The 21,208-nt window shown below is 37.8% G+C and overlaps 1 protein-coding gene across 1 annotated transcript in view; it reads left to right on the forward strand.

The window, feature by feature from the left end:
- SORCS2 (sortilin related VPS10 domain containing receptor 2) overlaps nucleotides 1–19,621 on the forward strand; it is a 68,081-nt gene extending 48,460 nt beyond the window's left edge. Inside the window, exons 16-18 of the mRNA XM_031553294.1 lie at nucleotides 6,694–6,851; nucleotides 9,054–9,133; nucleotides 9,476–19,621. Of these exons, the coding sequence (XP_031409154.1) occupies nucleotides 6,694–6,851; nucleotides 9,054–9,133; nucleotides 9,476–9,499 (262 nt within the window). The 3' untranslated portion in view covers nucleotides 9,500–19,621. The remainder of the gene's footprint in view (nucleotides 1–6,693; nucleotides 6,852–9,053; nucleotides 9,134–9,475) is intronic.
- Nucleotides 19,622–21,208: the final 1,587 nt, after the last annotated feature.

Raw genomic sequence — 21,208 nt, forward strand, 5'->3', positions numbered from 1 at the left:
TTTTCAAGATTACTTTTTTCTAGTTGCATCTTTTTTTTTATATACAATTTGGTTTTCAAACAATATTGAGAGCCTATGTGTTCAGTTGGAAAAGTCACTTTTTCCCCATCTGTTCCCCATGAACTCCTCTCCCACAAATGTCTAATCCCTTAAAAAAATATTTCCTGTGTTTATAAAGACTGAAATTAAATTGCTAGATCCCTATGGAGTATTTACTTACAAGTGCAATCCCTTTAATGTTGGAACCGAATGTGTAAGTTTACAAACTGGCCCATGGGACTGAGGTTATGAAACTGAAATGTCTTTTATTACTTATAAGCCAACCTGCAATGCATGAAGGCTTGTCAATGCCTATATATTAAGAATTAATTTGCTGAAAGAAGGCTATATTTAACAAAAATCGTTCAAGTTTATGAGATAATTTCAGTGGAATAACACTTTCTGAGCCCTCAGACAACACGTGAAAATATAAATACTAATTATTTCCACATAGGAATTACAAAAATATATAATGCGTTGAAGTGTTAATACTGTCCATAATTTTTATGTATGATTCACAAAATTGAGGCAGAAATGTAACAGATTTGGTGGCCCTTTCCTTTCAGTTATGTAACTGATAGCCTGATCGTCGTTTCAAAAAAGTGCTAAAATTCCTTTTCTTCCTCCAGAATCAGAGAAAGGTTTATGAATCTTAATTTTATCATTACACTGTTTGGGTCTTGCAGTTTACCTTGGGAATAGGAAATCCAGGCTGCCCAGAAAAGGCTGCACAAACATGACTCGTATTACTATCTTTCTTTGCCAGCCCAAAGGATTTTTCTTTATTCAACGTTAAATTTGGTACTTGAAAAAATTTGCCCAGTACATGAAAAATAAATTTTTAATTTTTAATGTTGATATTTTCTAAAAACTGACTCTTGGACGTGGACTCTATGATCCTTACGGGTCCCTTCCAAATTGGGATATTCTATGATTCCAGTCTGATCCTGCTAGTGAACAAAGTTTGTTTTAGACATTCTGAGGGGAAATTTTCAGTATATGGCAGTAAGATGCTAAAACTTGCTATGGCTGTGACACATGGCAGCAAGCATGAATATTGGATAAGTCAAGAATAATTTTTCTTTGCTTTGCTCTTCCTTTCTGAGTATGGAAATCACTGGTCTGATGCCTCAAGCAAACAATATGTTACAACACTCAGTAGTATGCTTCAACTATCCAGGTAAAGTGCATTACAGCTGCTTCTTCTGACCAGAACAGTATGAAACAGCTGGAAAATATTTTAGAGAAATCAGTTCAGGTTTTTTTTAAACAGATCAGAGACCTGCATATATTGTTTTCTATACCATCCCATCTTTGCTAAATTTGGTTCAGTAAAAGAACATATCATCTATTCCCTTCAAAACAATGTTTATATTTTCTATGGGTTTCATGTCGTCATCCAGAAAGGATTTTTTCCTTCTTTTCTTCCTCTCTGGGGGGCCCTGGGCAATGACATAGAGAAGGCAGATAGCACTGTCTGAACTAAGCAACGCGGAGGAAAGGAAAATTGTATTTTAGCCACATAAAAGCTGCCATTTAATCATTATGTTACTAGTGGAAGTTGTGAAATCATTCTTTTATTATTTTTTACTTCTGCATAACAACAGTACATTGGATTAATCAATCCCGAGCAGATAGATGGTTTTTCTGCTTAGGAATTTTACTTGGTTAACAGTAAAAAATTCTATTCCCTAAATGTGTGTGATAGTATTCATCTTTTAATTTGTGTGCAAACTACTGCCTGTACCCTAAAACTGAATGCTGTGTTTCATAAATCTCTGTGAGTCTACTTCAATTAAATTTATATCATTTTATGTGTAATTCTTTTTTATTCCTGGGACTGTCTAGCACCACTTTTGGTAAATGAACCTCCTCTTGGGTCATTTCTACAACGAGGAGCAGAACTGTTAACTTTCTGCCTCATTGACTAACTATCTCATTTTCAGCCTCTGAAGAATACCCCCACCTTGCTTATACTGTTTTTATGTTCCATGAGAGCAAGTTTAGTCCCAGTCCATGCCACTTAGTTTTATATACATACATATATATATATATATAAAGGCACTAATTTAATGGTCTGTAATATTTCATAAAAACTTCCTCAGAAATCAAAGTAATAGCATGTATAAAAGATTTCCAAAATGAAAGAGGCGAGTAAGTCAGGAGTGCCTTAAAGCACAAAGAAGGCATTCCTCTGAACATTAATCCAAACATAGTAAAGCCTGCACCACAATAAAATATTCTATTTAATTTATTATTATTGTTATTAGTTTTATTTAAATTTCAGAAGCATGAGGCATTGTTCTATGTATTTTGCCAAGTGAATATGTTCCTGTTTCTTAAACTAAACAGAAACTTAATCAAGCCTCTGGAAAATGAGTGAAGCCATGTATTTGTTCCACAAGGTGGGAATTGAAAGGCAAATAAACTAGGGAGTTTAAATGAGTAGGAATCAATATCTCATCCCCCTCCTGCTGTTTCATACTGCTTAACAGTTTTAAGTGCAAGCAGTTTCTGATATGAACTGGTTAGAATCTGTGAATGCAGTAAGCCAATTGCTTTCTCAAATATCTTCTAAAAGTTGTGTGACCTGAAGGGGTCAGTCAAACCCATGTGCTGGGATATTCATTAGTTTTGTAGAGAATTAAGTTACCCATTCATATTTTTGTGGTCCTCAAAGCAGGCATGAATATTTCTTCTTCCTCATGATTGAAATAAAATGCTACAGAGAAAACAAAAGGAGCTAAAAATGTAAACCGTGGAGCCCTGTGCAGCAGAGATAATTGTCTCCAGCGATGAAGGCAAAGCACATGCATTTTACAGCTGAGGGGTAACCCCCCAAATAAACTATTGCATAATTTTACTCTCTGTTCTTACGAATGTGCTTTCAATTTTCTTATTGCTGATAGTAATCTCTTGGGTCACATTTCATGTCTTGTCATGTTTTCACAGTAATCTTTTATGTAGACCCAAGCATTTCAGCTCTGCCTACTTCAGTTACATTGGACTGAACACAAGTTATTTCCTTAAGAAGAGCAAAGCACATCAGGGTACACACATCTTTTTTTCTGTATAATCAGAGGTAGCAGCTTCCTTCCTGCAAGTTAGATCAATGTGGAGCAACTGGAAAATTGCCAGAAGCAGACCTATCTTTTGCAAAGATTCGGCATCCCCATCCTGTTTTCATCCCACAGTGTGGTTGTCCCAAGTAAACAGAACATCTGGCACGTGATAAAATGCCCGTTAAAGAGACTTGTACTATCATTTTCTTGAGTCTGGTGGAACTTTCTCCTTGTAAAACTTTAACCAATATGAAACATGTAGAGATCTCTATCGTGAATAAAGGTCAAATGCCTATGTATGCCTACACAAGACCTGTAAAGTTCCTCCTCCCATCCATATTCCTTGTTAGAATCTAAGATACTACACTGAGTATCTGAACTTTATACCTTCCATGAAGGATCTACACTGAGCAGCACTGGGCTTATAGGTTTAGGTGAGTGAGAAATATCAGCTTATGCCTTTTCTCCTTTTATTCATAACCCATAAAGAAGTGCTCTTAACAATGATGAGTTTAATGTTTACATGTGAACTTGTGAAGTTTCTTCATTCATGCGCATTTAATAGTGTGTATTGGGGTGATGGTGATTGGGATGATGTGTTAAGGCTAGTAAATTTTAACACATACACAACTTGAGGCTTCAGGATTTATACCAAAGGATGCACCCTGTTGACCTGGTTTCAGGCACATACTACAGCCTTAGAAAATCCAGGCAGATAACAGTCAGATTAGCAGCTGTCCTTGCTGTAAAGGTCTGGTGTGACATATGGGTTTGAGGTAGATAAAATTTTTATTATGTCAAAAATATCTTGATAATGCCATTGATGCGTCTGAAGTTTGTCAGAAATACAGCTTTGAGAAAATCCCCCAGTTCTTGTGGAAACATATGTCTACTTCTGCAGATGTGCAGCAAAGACATTCTTTTGAGTTTTGTTTCCCACAGGAATTTGGTGGTGGACTGAAAGGAGAGCAATTTGACAGATTGGATGCAGGTCTGATTGAGCTGAATATTGTTTTCCACATGACTAGTTTCATTAGCAGACATATAATAAACTGTCTGAAGTTACTGGCCCTAGAGAAAAAAAAAAATCACAGTGAATTACCTAATGTATTTGGTTTTGTAATGAGGTGTGTCCTCCTTTCTTTTACAATGGCTTTTTTAACCCAATTAATGGGAAGAGAGTGATGCAGGAATTGGCTTTGTTAGTGTTGGAGAAGCCCTCAGATTTGCTCAAATACCAGATTAACACTGTGATATCAAATATTCTATCCATCCCTGTCATTTGCATTTGGTTGTACCTGTGCTTTATTTTATTCCGTACTCACTGAGGTACAGAAGAGTAAAACCAATTAGATTTCTTTCTTTGTGTTGCTTATAAATAAAGCAATAAAATATTTGATTTATATATATGAAGGCTGCTCTGAGAGTAATTTTTTTAATGTTGGCCGACAGGATTAGAGGTGAATGTTGGTGGTATGGCAGTAGACGTTGAACCTTCCTGCCAGTATTCCATTACATTTGTTGCCGTGTGGCAGATGGCAGCAGAGGAAGTCTGACAAAATGACATCTGATGTGGAAGTGTGAATGAAAGAAAGGTGTGCCACTGAATTCCTCCATGAAGAAAAAATGGCACTCGTGGACATTCATTGATGCTTACTGAATGCTTATAGAGACCAAACAGTGGATTTGAGTACAGTGAGGCAGTGGGTAAAGCATTTCAGCAGTGGTGACAGGAGCAGTGAGTCATCTGTGCTCGTGCAAATTGTTACAAGCACAAGGATGCAGACTCTTCCTTGTTCATCTTGTTCATAGCTGTGTTGAAAAAGAGTATTTGGTAGCTAAGAATTCGCTCTATTAAATAGGGTTATTGTGTTCTTTATAGCTGTTGCAGTTTCCATGAAAATAAATGGGAGCAAACTGTGTGTGTGTGTATGTATGTGTACATATGTATATGTGTGTATGTGTATATGTATATATAAATATGTATATATGTGTGTGTGTATGCATATGGCTATATAGTAGGTATGTGTACATACATGGGTACAGATAGAGAAGATGCAGTTCATCTCTTGGTTAGTCAAAGGGAGAAAATCCCTTCCATTCATGTTTCAGTTCAGCAATTTCTGTTTACTGTAATTATTTGTGATGTATTGAAAGTTTATTATCAAATCAGGATGCTGCAGAAACTTTTAACTCAAATTAAAATGGTGCCACTTGAAATAGAACCTTTCTTCTGAAATAACATTTAAACTCGAAAGCCAAAGCACTGAAACACATTTATTTTTCCTGCTATTGTACTGCTGCCAAAATATGAAGGAGAAGGTGGTCATTTTTAGAGAGAGACCCAAGAATTACTGTCAATCTCTCTGTCTTTGCACTGTAGCTGAAAGAGCACAGCAGAAACTTCAGCTTAACCTCAGCAGCTCAACCTCATATTCCATTTTTTTGTTATTGTCTGCCCATTGTAATGATTCCTGTTTGAGAGTGGACTTAGCCATGATCTGCTGTCACAATGATTGAGCTGTCAGACTGCTGCTTGCTACATGGAAACAGAGCTCACAGCCTGCATCTCCCTAATCAGAAGTATCTTCTTGATGAACAGCAAAGGATGCCCTCATGTGCCCAAGCTGATTTCAGATAGCAAAGCTATAACAAAGGCCATGGCTGACTAGGAATGTTTAAACGATAAATTCTGTTGCAAAAATTAGAAGCTTCTGATCTCTTCCTTTTTGATTTTACAGTTCTCACATAAGTTAATCTAGTTAAGAACTCTTTATTCTTTAAAGCTTTCCAGGTTCAGCTATGGTGCTAATCATCCATTGAAACTGATAGAGCCATTTTGTAGCATACTTTCTGTTTTTCTAGACACAGTTCAAAGTGGAGGAATTAAACACTGTCTTCCATAGAAAGCTTGGTCTAATCCATCGTTTCCCAGTACTGCTTCAATGCTGCCTGCTTATCTCTACCCAGATTCCCCTGCAAGGAGGCAACGTCTTCTTTCTTTCCCATTCATATGCTGGTTTACCTTCTTACTCCGTACCCCTTGTTCCTGGACTCTGGTGTGTCACCCTCTGCTCCCTTTCATTCACTATTTGCTGGATTTCTCCTGCTTCTTTCCCCTCAACCCTAGTACAGTATGGGAGTGTTATTGAACACTAACCTCCAGTGCTAGCTCACCTTGTCTGAGGAGGTGGGCCTGACTTATTGTGACTCAGCTTTAATGTTTGTAAACCTGTCTGAAACCAGGAATAAATGCCCGTTGGGTCTTTTTACTGCTTTACTTTCTAAAAATAGTCTTTCTGTGTTTTTAGTTGTTTCTGTTTTTTTTTTTTCCTGTCAGTCTTAGTAAGAAGAATTGATGCTTAAGTCTTACACTGCCCTGAGCATCCTTGTGAGGCAGTTAAATAAAACTGTGGCTGAGAATAATTAGTTGATAACTTTAACTTGGGAACATAAAATTAAGGAAGAGTGTGACTGGTCCTGTTGTGTGATTCTAGTACAACTTCTTGCTGCTGCAGGTCTTCTCTGTTGTCAAAATGTGTGTGGCATGAAGGACTTCCATCACAGGACTTTTTCTCCTTGTCCTATTTAGGAAACTACCAGGCAGGAATGTCTATGCCCAGATGCACAATGAAAAAGAGCAAGAGATGACAAGCCCTGTTAATCATAGTGAGGACACCCAGAACATCATCCAGGGTGAGGAGTTTATTGATGATGATCTGGACTCTCAAACGCTAGGTAACGCAAGAGGTAACTTCATTTTTAGTTCATATATTTTTGTAAGTAACTCATTTTTACTTGATGTTCATTTTCATTTTAGCTTTGTGTTTTTTTGTTTTTTTGTTTTTTTTTCTCATAATCATTTTCTGTTCAGATTTGGGAAAAAGTAGCACACCACTAACTAAGTATTATCTCAATTATCTTCATTTTGCTTGCTTGTAATACAGATTAATGTATGAGTAAGCATGCTATACAGAAGCACAAGTACAGAGGCAGTAGAGTTTAATGTCAGGAGACTTTCTCAGGCAATTTTAGGGAGAAAATATATTTCATAAAACAGGATATAATTGATAGCATTTGAATTAGCTCAAGAATCCTCTGAAATAGTAGAAAATCAAATGTATGTCAGTAGAATTTGTAGAGTCAATGTTTCCATTATTTCAGATTGCTATATTTATCCATTGCTATATTTGCCATTATATTCCAGTGGCATTTAAAATTTTCATTATTAAAAACATTAAATTTATTCCTCTATTAAAAATATTATGAGCCTTCCTATTTTAGCTGTTAATTTACTAGTATTCATGGGGTAGCCATAAAGAACCTTTAAGACAAACTTTCTGTGAAACTCTGAGCAAATGATTTCATTGTCAGGTAGAAGTGTACATCCTGGCTCCCTGTGATTATTTTTAATGTAGCGTAGAGTACTGATGTGTTAAGTTCATTTCCTGTAAAATGTACCATTGCGTTCAGAGTGTGTTCAGGTCGTAGTTTGAAAAGTGTAGGACAGTGGAAAAAGCTCTCCAGTTCCATTCGTACAAGTCTTACGAAAATAAATCAGATAACCCAAAGCCTCTGGTATTTGTGACAATCCTTTCATGGTGTAACTGGCAACTGTAATGTTTTCATGAACCCACAGAAGGGCATCTATATTAGGTGGGCCAGAGGTACCCTGAGGTAAGAGAATCATGGGAGAAGAGAGATTTCTTTGATGTGGATTTCACCTTTACTTTTTGTTGTATATATCTTCTTTTTCATTTGCTGAACCTCATGCTACGTCAAGGTTCTTGGAGATATTATTTTAGAGTACAATGGAAGCGTCTACCCTCCTGCTTTGTTGTCTTTGTATATTTCTCTATATTCTCTGACAAATAGTGTGTATGAGTATCACTGTTTTCATTCACATTTTGTAAGACCTTTTTTGCACTCTTGACTCTATTGAAATTAGTTCCAAGAACAACCTTGGAAAACAAAGTCTCTGTTAAAATTGTTTGATCAACCTATCTCCAGAATCTTTAGAGAAGGCTGAATGCTTATGAAGTCCGTGCAGACATTTCTGTTAAAGTGGAACATTCAAACACTTCCAATAATGTGAAAAAATATAACTTTAAATGGTAGAAAATCCCTTTTGGCCTATTTATAGAAGGGAGCTAGTAATGCTGGAATAAAGAAAATCTACCCTCATTTGTGACACATTTGGAAATAATCTCTACTTGCTTCTGCTGGCTACGTAAGCCTGATCCTACACTCCTTACATAGAGAAAAAAATATCATGTATCCGGGCAGAGTATTGTTAAGGTTAAAGGATGCAAGATCACAGTGTTTTGAGGTGAAACTTAAGACAGTTAGCAAATGCAGCTCTTGAGGTAGGTGATTTGTGCTTCTGCCAGGTTGTCAACACCAAAAGCTTTTCCAGCAGAGCATAAAAGGTTCGTTTCTGTGGATCCTAATCATCTATATTCATCAGCTACTGTACAGCTTCAGCTTTTAGACACAAGACTGTACTTAAGACAGAAAACTGTCTTTCAGCTCGCTGTACCATTTTGTTACTTATAACACGTTCTACTAGGTCCTGTATCACTTACTATTGCCAAGAAAATATTCCTGTTCTATGTTATCTGGGTAGAGTACGAAACGTTGCAATCTGTGCTTTATATAAAATTCTGTTTTACAACATTATTTGCAGAAGGTTCCTATGCTGTGGAGATCCCTTCTAATTCTGGTGATCTTTCTCCCTCCCTGTTGGGAGAGGTCTGTAACAACCTCCGCTCCATGCACAGCAGGGTTTTGCAGGCCTAGCTTTCTGTTGTTCTCTCTTCTCGTAACTTTTGACTTTCTGCAGTACAATATTTCCAGACTCACCCATCCACTTTTTTTGTTTTCTATATATTTTATGTTGCCTACTTTATCGCAACCCCCACCTTGGGACTCCTCAACACCATTACCTTGCAGTGACTCCTTCTGGGAGAAGTGGCAACTTGAACAGCTACAGAGTTCCCCTATTGCTGATGCCGGTCAGTGTCCAGTCCCAGGTCAGTGGCATGTTGAATGGATGCCTCAGGTGCCATTCTCCTCCCTCACCTGCACCCCTCGAGACAACTACACCTTTTTAAGCTGCAAAGGGAACCAACTTATGCTGTCACTGGGATAGAAACCCTAGGAATTCACCACAAATTCACCACCATGAGCAAAAGCTTTAGGTGAAAGTATCTTGTAGGGTACATGGAGCTGTTGCACAAACCTTCACCTGATCTGTTGTTTGATAAAGATTCTCTGTGTATGTGATTGACTTGTCCCTGCAATAAAAAGGGGATTTTTGTGAAGTACCTGAAATACACTAATGTCTTTTTTTTTTCTTCCCTCTATTTTCATAGGCAATCACTCAGGCGTGGTTTTGAGCATCAACTCCAGAGAGATGCACAGTTACCTGGTTAGCTGATATTTACAGCTGAATGCAAAAACCGAAAGACTCTTCTCTGTATTGTTTTATTTTTCCCTGGTGATGTCACAAAATTACAAATATGGCTGTAAATGCTGGTGGAGAGAAGGTTCCCTAACAGTCCCGTGGAAAAAAACGTCCATCGTCAGATACTGGTGGAGAAGGATGCACATCTTGTGTTCACTAATGGCCTGAGAATGTGTTATTCAAACTACAGTAGCAAATGTGTAGCCCTGGGCACATTCAATGCCACCTTTTTTCTTTCCTGTATAAGCTCTAGTTCTCTTTGTTTATTTTTAGAAGAATTGACTGTAACTTTTTAATTATAATTGTAATTGAGGTATTCAGCAGAAGGATGGGACTCTTCAGCTTGAAAAGGTGATTTCTAAACCATGACTGGACCAGAACAGGTGCTGGTTGGTCTCCATGACATGGTTTCAGAGGGCCGTAACAGCATTGGTTCTATACTGGGAGAGGACTGAGCAAGGAGCTGGATGTGCTCCTAGTAAGTACAAGCTTTTAACTTAAATACATGTGAGACAATCGAAGAAATTTAGGCCCAGGCCCTTCTGTGGATTAAACAAAGTAAAGTGCTAAATAGGTTATCTGATAATTGTAGGATAACACTCCTTTAAGTGTATCAAGTCCTGACAAACCTTCAGCACCAGTACCTCCCCCAATCTCACCCATGTATGAGATAAACACACCAGCGTGAAGCTTTTCCCATACCAGGTGCCTTCACTTACGGACGGTCATTTCAGTTGCTCTCCTCTTGTCTTCTGAGTGAGCACCTCTAGGATAATGACAGCTGCCAGAGCAGTTATCATGTAACAACCCGTGCTGATGGCCTGTCTCTTTTTAAATTTCCTTAGAGTGTAAATACGTCTTCGTGGTCTCTTTCTTTGTAGGATTATTTTATTAAGACTTTCTGTTAGGGCAGAGATGCTGGGAAGGTGAGAGCCCTCCTCCAGTTTGAACAGCGCAGTCCCTTTCCTACCCACATCTTCCCTTGGAATTTCAACTTTGGAGGCAGGGATGGGCAAACTCATACCCAGACTTCTCCATTTGTGTTGGTCTGAGAAACCAGAGGGCACGAGGAGGGCCTGTATCCGTGGTATCAGGTCCGTGCTTCCTTTCTCTCACCACAGGGTGTCAGTCGGGCCCCACCACAGCAGTGGTCCCAACTTCTGCAGGTTGGGCAGGGGGTTAAGTAGGGCTCTTCTCTTGGAAACCTACATAATCTCTTCACTTTTTGCCTTCAGTAGAGGATAAATAGCTCTTTACTCACTGAATGTCATGCCGATGCTAGTGACAAGCTCACACACCACCTTGTGTGCAGGGGATTACAGGTAGCTAACTGTATCTGCCTGAGTAAACAAGCAGTAAATAATGAATGCTGGCAAGACACAAAAGAACTGTCTTAAAATTAGCCCGTGCATTGGAGTCATTCTTCTGCATAGCTGTGGATATCCTAAAGGATATGGTTGTCAAATGCAGCAGAGTGGGTTGTCATAATTCAGTGCAGTAGTGTGGGCTCTCAGAAACCCCACAGGATGTATGTGTAAAGCACAAGAAAATCTTGTTTAGAAACTTCATGTATGACCTGGATGAAAAAATTAAAGATTCTGAAAAATACTGCAGAGTCCTCAGGAAAATAAATTCAAACTTCTTTCCAAAATTTCTGCCTACATAGTGGTGGAGTGCAAACTGACCCAGAGAGAAGCCGTCCTCTAGCTAACTGTTGTGTTCAACAAGTGTGTGCATAAATCCAAGATGATACGTGGAACTGAGTCTGCATTTCTCAAAGAGAAGTGTGATATAGAATGTGCTGTGCATTGGAAACTTGGTCGCACCAGAGGCTTCCCCTTCTCTCTAGCTTTTTATGTGTTCTCTAGTGAAAATGAGTCGGAACAGACAGTAAAATAGCATTGCAAACAGCTTGCTTGTTCCTGTGAAATGAATCTGAAGTGGGCATGGAGCAAGTGAGTAGGGGACTAGTCTCCTGGTCAAGGAATGAGATGGAGATCCAAGCACTGAAATTGCTCTCCCACTTTTGTCTGATTAGTAAGGACATTGTTGGAACGGGGCCACACATCTGATCTGTTCTTTAGCAGCTACTTTCATACATTGAAAACAGGGTGATTTTTGTCTCTGATAACAGCAGTCTTTTGGAAAAGAGTAGAATATTTAAGCGCTCGGTACTCTAATTAACACTTAGCACAATATAGTGTCTGTAATAATGTTTTTCAGTGCTAATTAATTTGATTCATGCAGCACTCCTGCGAGGTTGGTTTGTCATGTCTTAAAAGCACTGTTTTCTAAAGAGTTGTCAGTATTGTTATAACTGTATTAGCAATATCCAACAGATAATAAAGTAAGCCTTTAGTTCTTTGGCAAGAATAACTTTAAAAATGAATTATTTTGAAACTGAGAAAATACCATCCCTATTTTCCCATTTGCTGTTTATCTTTAAATGAAAATTATCTCTAGTATTAGGTTTTGAATCTCTTGCACTATGTCCATGATTTATATATATGTATATACGCCTTAAAATGCTTATATATATATATATATGTGTATCTCCTTTACATAAGTCTGGTTACATGCATATACAGAAACAGAGTTCTTTCTTTGCATAAACACCAGGCACATGTGCACACATGAATACACACAGTGTGTGTACACACTCCAGTTAAGTTTGTTAGTGAGGAAGGGTGATTAGCTAAGAAACGGAAGATGGGTCTCACACACCTGGATTCTGTACCCAGACTCTGGGCAAATTATTTGACCTGTAACCTCAGTTTCCCCACCTGTAAAATGGAACTGATGGTAATTACCAACCTCACAGGGGTATTGTGAGGCTAAATTGATTACTATTTATTCAGGACCTTCAGCACGAGTACATAATATTAGTAGTCTTCCTTCTTTGTTTTACTTATAATGATTGCTGTTATTTAAAGACTACTGAAACCAAGCGCAATTATACGTAACTGTAAAAATGTCCATAATCCAAACAGGTACGTAACTGTTAAAAATACTGTAATTTGATTTGAAAACTGTTACTGGGCCATATTGTTATGCAGTAGCATTGCAGCATTGGCTGTGATCTTGATAATTTGCATCCCAGTATCTTAAACTTCCTTTTCTGCAGTGTTACATGGTCAGAAGTCTTATATTAATGGGTACAGTGCTTTCTATCAATATTGACAGTGGGCTGTACTAAAACCACTAACAACAAAACTGGTATTCTATCATTTAGAACTTGTGGTGTTCTTAAATCGAACCTATTTGCAATTTCAAAAACACCCAGTACTTTTCAGAATGCTCCACTGAGTGCTGATATGAAGCATGCTTCCACAGCCATCAAGATTTATAGCTGTTAGCGGTGGTTTTCCTTTTGACACTGGTTGTTTGAGAAGGCTGTAGGGTGATCTGTCCAGATAATGTGCTCAGAAATGCCCAAAGATATCTAGTGACACACACCCATCCTTAGTGTAAATTAATTTCTTAAGAATAAAAGCAATACAAGCTAATGTCTGCTTTAATACCCTTTAAAGAGGGTGGTGGAAGTGACTGTGAAGAAATAGACGGTGTGAGCCTGAGGCAAGCTGCTGTTATAGCTCCAATTCGCATCCAATTTCTTTGAACTCCGTGAAGATATTTTCATTGAATTATATCATTCTTGATGAGTTTTCTGCTTCCCTTGGCCAGTGGGAAGAGTGAAGTGTTTGTTCTCATACGGCAATTTGTTACATGATTGTCCTCTGGACAAACAAAGGCATATCACTGGTTTGCCATTATCAGTTCAAAGTACAAAGCAGATTTCAGGTGACATTACTATGTTGGTTATCTGTATTTAAGTCACTGAGAAATCCCGTTAGTGGGAATACTCTATAACTCTATGCTGCCTCTTTAATAGAGGTTAGCAGAATGGAACTGCATTGGTTTCTATCCTCCTTACACAAACACACTTGCGTTTTTTCATTTGTAAGAAATGAAATGCATTTGTTTGCAGTAAGTTTTTGATGACAAACCAGTGATTCTGATATGCTTTGAATTTTTAATGTTATGTAAATTCGAATATGATGTTGGTAAGTCAGTAACACTAATGACAATTTCAGTTGAAGATGTTCCCTTTGTTTCCTATGAAACTGTGCTGTAAGTTTTTTTTGATGAAGCTCTTGGGGGAAAAACAGACTAAAATTTTTATTTCATTGCCAAATCATTTACATTTAGAGTTGTTTTTTGTATGTTGATTGATACTGCTCTGTTTTTTTCCATCTTCATTCTGGCTTACCATCAGAAAGAAATTTATAACCATTTACCTTTATAAATATATTCTTTTGAGATGTAGAACTTTACTGGGTATCCCAGATTGTCCCTAACGTTCCTTCCTACATTTCTTTCCCTCTTCTAGACTCAATTGCATATTTCTACTTTTCTTTCTGAGAGTGGCATATAGCCTAATCACACTTCTCTGTGAAAATCTTTCTAAAACTCACATTAGAATAGCATTTAAGTGCCTAGAAGTAGTTAGAGAGTCTGCTTAGAGTGCTTTCAGAATATTAAGTCTATATTTTCATATTCATTATTTGTTTTCATTATTTGCTTTCAGGATTAGCCCTCTGATGCTGCTTAAGTGTTTATTCTTTTCATGGCTACATGTATAATGTTTTTCACTTACTTTCAGGTACAATCATCAAGTGACAAGTTTTGAAGTACCTCAGACCCCCAGTTAGCTTTAGCAATTAAGAGCTGAAGCCCTGCAGTCTTTGACAAATGTCAAGTTATGCATTCTTTGTTTTTAAATAGTCCTTTACAAGTCAGCCCTGCAGGCTGGCATACCTCTGCAGTTTTCTTCCACATTTTGCTACCATAGCAGACAGGAGTGCAGAAGGGTTTCACCATGCCAACAACAGACCCATCTCAGAGTTGAACAGGAGCCATTCTATGGACTCATTTATAAGTTTTTCTATTTTCTTTTCAAATATTTTGCATAAAGTGCAGAGGATGATACATACCATCAGGGGACTGAAGACTGGTCATCTGCACAAATAATACTTCAGAATGGTCTGAAGCCAAAACAATATATTCCTTTTGGAAATCCCTTTTTTCTTCTTCTTCTTCTTTTTCTTTCTTTCTTTCTTTCCTGGAATTGATGTACATACAGCAAGTTGGATAGTTGGGTTCAGTTTTTGTAATATGCAAGGTCATACTTCTTTAAGTCTTTAGGCCTTGAATTTTTCCTCCTGTTAAATGGAGTAGCAAATTACTTAAAATATGAATTCTGGAGCTATGTTTAACTGAATATTTACATTCTTTTCGTCTTTCTCTCTTTTTTAAACTTTAGGTTTGTCATAATTACTATTTCCAGATACTTTTTGTGCCACTAACAGTGATGTTCTTTTGGAAAACAGTATTTAGGACAAGAAATACTGAAAGGCTTATAAACATGCCTTCAGAAGTGTAATGATACAGCCCTGCAGGCAGTGATAGGCTATGAGTATGCTGGACATAACAAAATCCTTATCAAAGAGCTGTTATGGTTTATATTCAAATATTACCATTTTTAATAATCTCTCTTCAAATATATTCTTAATTGCATTCTTTTGCCTCTCCTTTTAGGTGAAATTTCTTTTTAGGAAAGATATTTAGTAGTCCTTCTGAAAAGTATATTCTTTCCCTAACACAAGTAATTCAGTTCAAAATCATTTCTTGCAATACTTGGAAAACATTACATAAACATGAGCTTTATTAGCCAGACTTGATTTCTGAGTTTCTGTAGAATTTGCATTTTTATGCCAGTTTGTTGCAATGCAGTGGACATAAAGGTTTGTTAGGCAGCAATAATACGTGCAGCACTGTATGCTTTGGTTGCCTGTATTTTTAATGGTATGATGAATATATTGATCATCAATAAGTTCAGGCATTCCAAAAAACTTCCTGAGCATATCTAATATTCTATGTTATTTGTTGATAGTTTTGTCCGCATTTTGCTACTTTTGTTAATTTCTTACTGAAACTGACTTTGATCTTGCAGATCAAAAGGCAAAATTGGCTTGTTCTCTTTAAATATATACATATGCATTCATTCGCACCATTTGCTTATTAAGTTAAAACACTTTAGGAAGTAAATCTTTCTAAAGTGGTGAAAGAGTTGCTCGTACAGAAGAACAGCAGATTTGTATCCACGTGGTTTCTGATACAGGCAACTTGTTATGGATTGCAAACAGGCATAGCTACATAGTGGGAGAAGTGTAACATCCCAAACATCACTCCTGCCCATAGGCAATTCACAAGTGATAAAAGTAAAGGAGCACTTTAAATGCCATGTACCAGGTTCACAGAAGGACAGGCAAATGATAACAGTTACAGATTGTCATCAGAAACAGGAAAATCCCCAATTTACTGTCTCTGTTTGCTAGTAAATGCACTCCTCTCTTTATTTGTTGTTTGAGTTGCTGAACTTTTTGGAGAGATGACCAGCATCATTTAATGATTGGAACTTATCAATAAGTACTGGGTGACACTATATAGAAAAATTTATCTGAATTTCTATTCTCTTTATTTTTTTTCTTCCCTGCATGTTGGCTCTCTGCATTCCTTTCTCTCTGTCTCTTTTTCACTTTCAACTCTTTAATACTTTCACATTTAGTTTTGGCTCACATATTCTCAAAATCTTTCAGGGATCCTTTTGCCTTTCAAGCCCTTCTTCCAGCTCTTTGGCTCAGAGAGCAGGTATTTCTGTCTGAGATTGGGATTGGTTTTGTCCTCCTTGAAGGAATGATGAACCTGTAACTAGCATTTTTTTTTTCTCTCTCATTCGTATACATTGACCTTACTGTCTGCCTTCAGTGGAAGAAATGTATCTAACTGATAGACAGCTGTACCCAGAATCTCTCAAATATCTCCTCCTGCCTCATTTCAGGTTATGAGGATGAGATACGATGTTTGCACCAGTCTTCTAAATCTGGACAATAGGTGAAATAATGAGGATCTGTTGCTATGTGGAGGAGCAGCAGGGGTCAGTCTTTTTTGGGAACTTTGTTGAGACAGGTCTGAATGCAACCTTTCCTAAAGGCAGAGGCAAATGGCTTTCTCTCAAGACCAGTAAAATGCAAATTTAAAAGTCACTGGATAGGTTTGGCAGATTCTTCCTGTTGTAGAAGCTTGGAGATGATTGAGATAGCTTAACTGTAAAGCTCGGAGGTCCTTTAGTAGAGTAGAACCTAGGTTAGAGGAGGAAGGTATGCAACAAAGGTGCAGGAGGGAGAAGAGCACAAGGTTATACAGGGTAGAGAAATGCAGGGAGAAAGGCAGAGTTTCAGAGTTAAGAGTTTGTATGGTTCTGCCATTAGTGTTTGATTTTATATTTTCCTTAAGCTGTTTGTAATAGCATGCATTTTCAATATGCATACGGAGCTTTTAAACCATAGGTCTAAATTGCTGCAGCACCAGGGCCATGACAATGCCAAGTTATCAGCACTACCAATTTAGAGAGATCAGACACACAGCACCATCACGTATGAAGTACACGGAAAAGAGTTTGCTTCCCACCAACCAGAGTGCATCTATATGTGCTTCAGAGGCAGCTCCAATGCAGCTTTACCTCTGAGATGAATGCAGGCCAGTTGCTAATGGTGCTCCTCCTTAGCATGGCACTGAGCTGGGAGGCAAGGGAGAAGAGTTATTTTATGGATTAATGATGTGTATTGGACTTAAAATGCTTAAATGTGATCTGCTAGAATCCCTATATGACCTGTGATTTTATAAAATTTAGAGAGGATGAATGGAGCTGGTGAGTAGGCAGAGTACTCCTGAGGGTAAATGCCAGACACTGGACTTTACTGAACATGTAAACAGAAATTTTAGTTTTAGGTACAGAGAGTTCTTGCATTTCCTATACACACCAGACATTTGAGTACAGCTCCTTCCTTATTTGTCACTGGCACGTTATGATTTATTTCTTCATGGCTGCATGGCACAAGATACATTTGCCACAGGGCAGGAGGCATTGAAGTGAAAACCTAATCATATGGAGGAAAGAATTCTCCCCTCTTCATCTCAGCCTCGTCTGAGTTAGTTTTCTCTGATTGTGGTTCTGCCAGCCAGCTGGCGTGATGTCAAAAGGGGATTTACTCATTTTTATCTTATTTGGTGTGATTGAGGGAAAAAAGAAAAAAATTGCAAAGGAATAGCAGCTATGAAGAGCTGCTGAACTTGATCACCTTGTGGGGTGCTTCCACCTTTTGTGCTTTGTTTACCACTTATTTTCACAATTCTATTTGCTTACTTTGATTTACCGTATAAGTGTTTCTTTGCAAGAGCAAAAAGTTGTTCTAAAAAATATCACACCAGAAAGTCACAAATGGGGTTTTAGAAGACATCAGCTGTATTACCCTTCCTCACCCAAATTAAAGTATCCTGGTATTATGAGGCACTGGCAGAGACTGCGCAGAGGGGTGATGGATGCCCCATCCCTGGGGACACTCAAGGTCAGCCTGGATGGGGCTCTGGGCATCTGAGCAATCTGTAGGTGTCCCTGTTCATTGCAGAGCTGTTGGACTAGATGAAACTTTGGGGTCTCTTCCAACTCAAACAATTCGATGATTGTATGATCATAACTCTGCACTCATGAATCTGTGCTAGGGATATAAATTCGTCCTGGACTAGGTATTGGAGAAAGATTTAAGAAAGAAGGAGAATTGGAATGGGAGAATTTTCCATTTTAAGATTAAAGGATGAATGCTGTCATATCTACACTGCATCTCTCTCTGTTCCAACATGTGGGTCCAAAATCTTTCCTTCTCGATTTGGACAAATCAATCATATATATATATATATATGATAATATATTATTGTATTATTGTATATTATTATCCATAGGAATGAAGTGGGGAACAAAGGCTGATTTAACCAAACTCAGTATCTTCAATGTACTCTTGGCAAAGATACAAAAGCCAATAAAATTAGAGCTAAACTTGGCACACTACTTGTGAAGTTTTGCAGAGTGATCCTCATTTTGCTGTTCATGTGGAGCATCATTTCATACTGTGAGGTCAAATTCTACCCTAATTTATGGCCATGCAGATTCACAGACTTTGTCAGATAAACTGTGTTCCAGAAGAAAGGTATTCATTCATGGTGAATCTAAAATGTAGCTGCAGTTGTCATCTCTCTGTATCCATATGCACACAGCTGATTTCACCTGGAATTTTTTTTCTGGTGGTTAGCATAAGTGTATTTTGTATGCCCACAAACTAATTACAACTACATTTCTTAACTACTTGCACCCGTTTTTTCAGAATACGCTCAACAAATGGGACATGGTACAATAGGCAATATTGGTGGTAGATGGATGGTTGGACTAGATGATCTTACAGGTCTTTTCCAACCTTAATGTTGGAAAATCATGGAATCATAGGATTCTAAATGCTTAACACTGTGTTTCTGACCAGATTTCCCTTGCAATCCATGCAAACAAACACTCTTAGTGGTATTCAGTATGCTGTAGTCCTCTCCTTCTGCCTTTGCACATTTTAGTATTTGCAAAATCCATACATGCCTTTTCCTATTTTTGTTTCGGGAAACCATGTCTAGGTTTCTTTGTATACGGTATCAGGACTCGAGGGAAGAATGAGATGAATAACTGGTGCATTGTCATAAACGGGGAAAAGTGTTATTTGTATATTATTGTAAATATGTAACATTTAATGGCAGTTTTGTAGTGATGTGCTGTTTTTGAGAAGAAAAAAATCAAATATATGTTTGAATATGCTTAATGTAACACTTAACTGTGATTCTATTGCACAAATAATAGCTTAATCAAAAGTCTTGTGCAATACGTAGTGCACACACATAACCAAGTATCTGTTAGTGGTCCACAACCAAGGTTTTGGCAATTTTTAATGATGGTGATGAACTGTGCAGTACAGTTTATCACAGTCTCTTTCAGCTTCCAAACATGTAGCAGGCAGACTACTGTATACGTACCTGTGTACTCCACTGCATCCAAAGGTATGCATTTGTCCTGAGAACCTGCACTACAGGTTTTTCTTTAATAAAATTTGGTTCTAAACTATTTGTCGCTTTGTTGTTTTTCTTTGGAAGAAGCTTATGGGAGGGGAAATGTTTTCACCACTCCACAGAGTTTGTGTGCTTGGGTTTGTCAGTCATCGGCAGCACTCATACAGCAAAGCTCCCTCCTCCTGCACATCAGGGCAGGACTTTTTTTTCTTTTTTTCCTTTTGCTGTGAAGTTCAGCTGTGGCATAACTGGTATGAGGGTGACACTGTGTGGTGAGAGGGGAACCGTGCAGTTTCAGCTGAAATAAGTGCTCTACTGAATTGAGGGCTGAATGTTGCAGTGCAGGTTGATTATGGGATACTACCCCATGGCGCAACCTACTAGTTGTGTAAGGCTGGGTTCAGAAATGAAATGAGCTCGAGGCTTTCCCTACTCTTGCAGCTCAGCTTGAAGACATTTTGCTGATTGCTGTTTCAGTTTCTCTATTCCTCTATCATGGCCTTCTGACACTTTAAGCTACAATTAACTCACCAATAGGGATGCAGCCTGTTGAACCTCAAATGACCGTGTTTCATTTCCCAAATTCAGTGCTCTGATGTAAACAAAACCAAAACCAAAAGAACTCCTAAACTCTCTTATTTTCAGCACTGTTCCATTAGTTCTTCCGGAGGAAAGCTCCTGGGTTGGGAATGCAGCAACAAAAACAGGCAGGGGCAAGATGCTTCTGTAAATCAGACACCTCCTGAAACCTGCCAGCATTTAAACTGAGGGACTACTTTATTTCAGGAACCAATTTTCATATATAATCACTTCAGTTCTGTTTTCTTGCTGTCCTCCTCAAAGCCATATTAATTCCTATGTTATTTTGAAGTCTATCTGGTTTCAACATCATCATAAATTATGTCTCTTTAATGAAACTTCTGAGTCATAAACACCAGCCAGTATTTTTTCCTGTTTTCCATTAAGAGACTGATTTCTTATCCATTTTTTTCTTTTGGTGATTTATGCCTTGAAAGATACTTTGCATTCATATGAATCCAGATGCTGTGGTGAAGATGTTACTGTTCTCTGACCCTCTTTGTTTTCAAAATCTGAAGCAAAATGGTGCTCACTATGTTTTCAACATGATAAACGGATTCTCTCTCATCGTTATACCATCTTACCACAAGCTGATCTCAAAAAAATTAAAAAAAAAAAATTAGAAGCAGCAGTACATGTGGAAAAAACACAGTTAAAAAAGTAGTAATTCCAATCAATAACACAGTGACAGCAATTATCAGTCTATTGCAAAACTTAAAATGAAACCAGCAATGGAGCTTTTCACTTACGTTCAACTTGGGACTGTGTAGCTGTATTTCTACAGAGTGAAGCAACGTCTAATAGGAAAATTATTTTCTTGTCATCAGGATAGAACACTGAAGAGGAATGTCTTTGATGTAATTTAATTATTTCAATTATCCAATAGATTCTGAAGTAGTGACATTGCAGTCTGAATACTAAGACAGTAGCATTTAAAAAAATAATAATAAATCTTACAGGAAAGAAAGCTTCTGTAACTAGTGGTCAGAAAAAATTAAATAGTCTTTTATGAGAGAAACCAGCTTCATTTATCAAGAGGCATATAGCAGGTGAAGAGGAGGAA

Source organism: Meleagris gallopavo, chromosome 4, assembly GCF_000146605.3.
Source record: "Meleagris gallopavo isolate NT-WF06-2002-E0010 breed Aviagen turkey brand Nicholas breeding stock chromosome 4, Turkey_5.1, whole genome shotgun sequence".
NCBI lineage: Eukaryota > Metazoa > Chordata > Aves > Galliformes > Phasianidae > Meleagris > Meleagris gallopavo.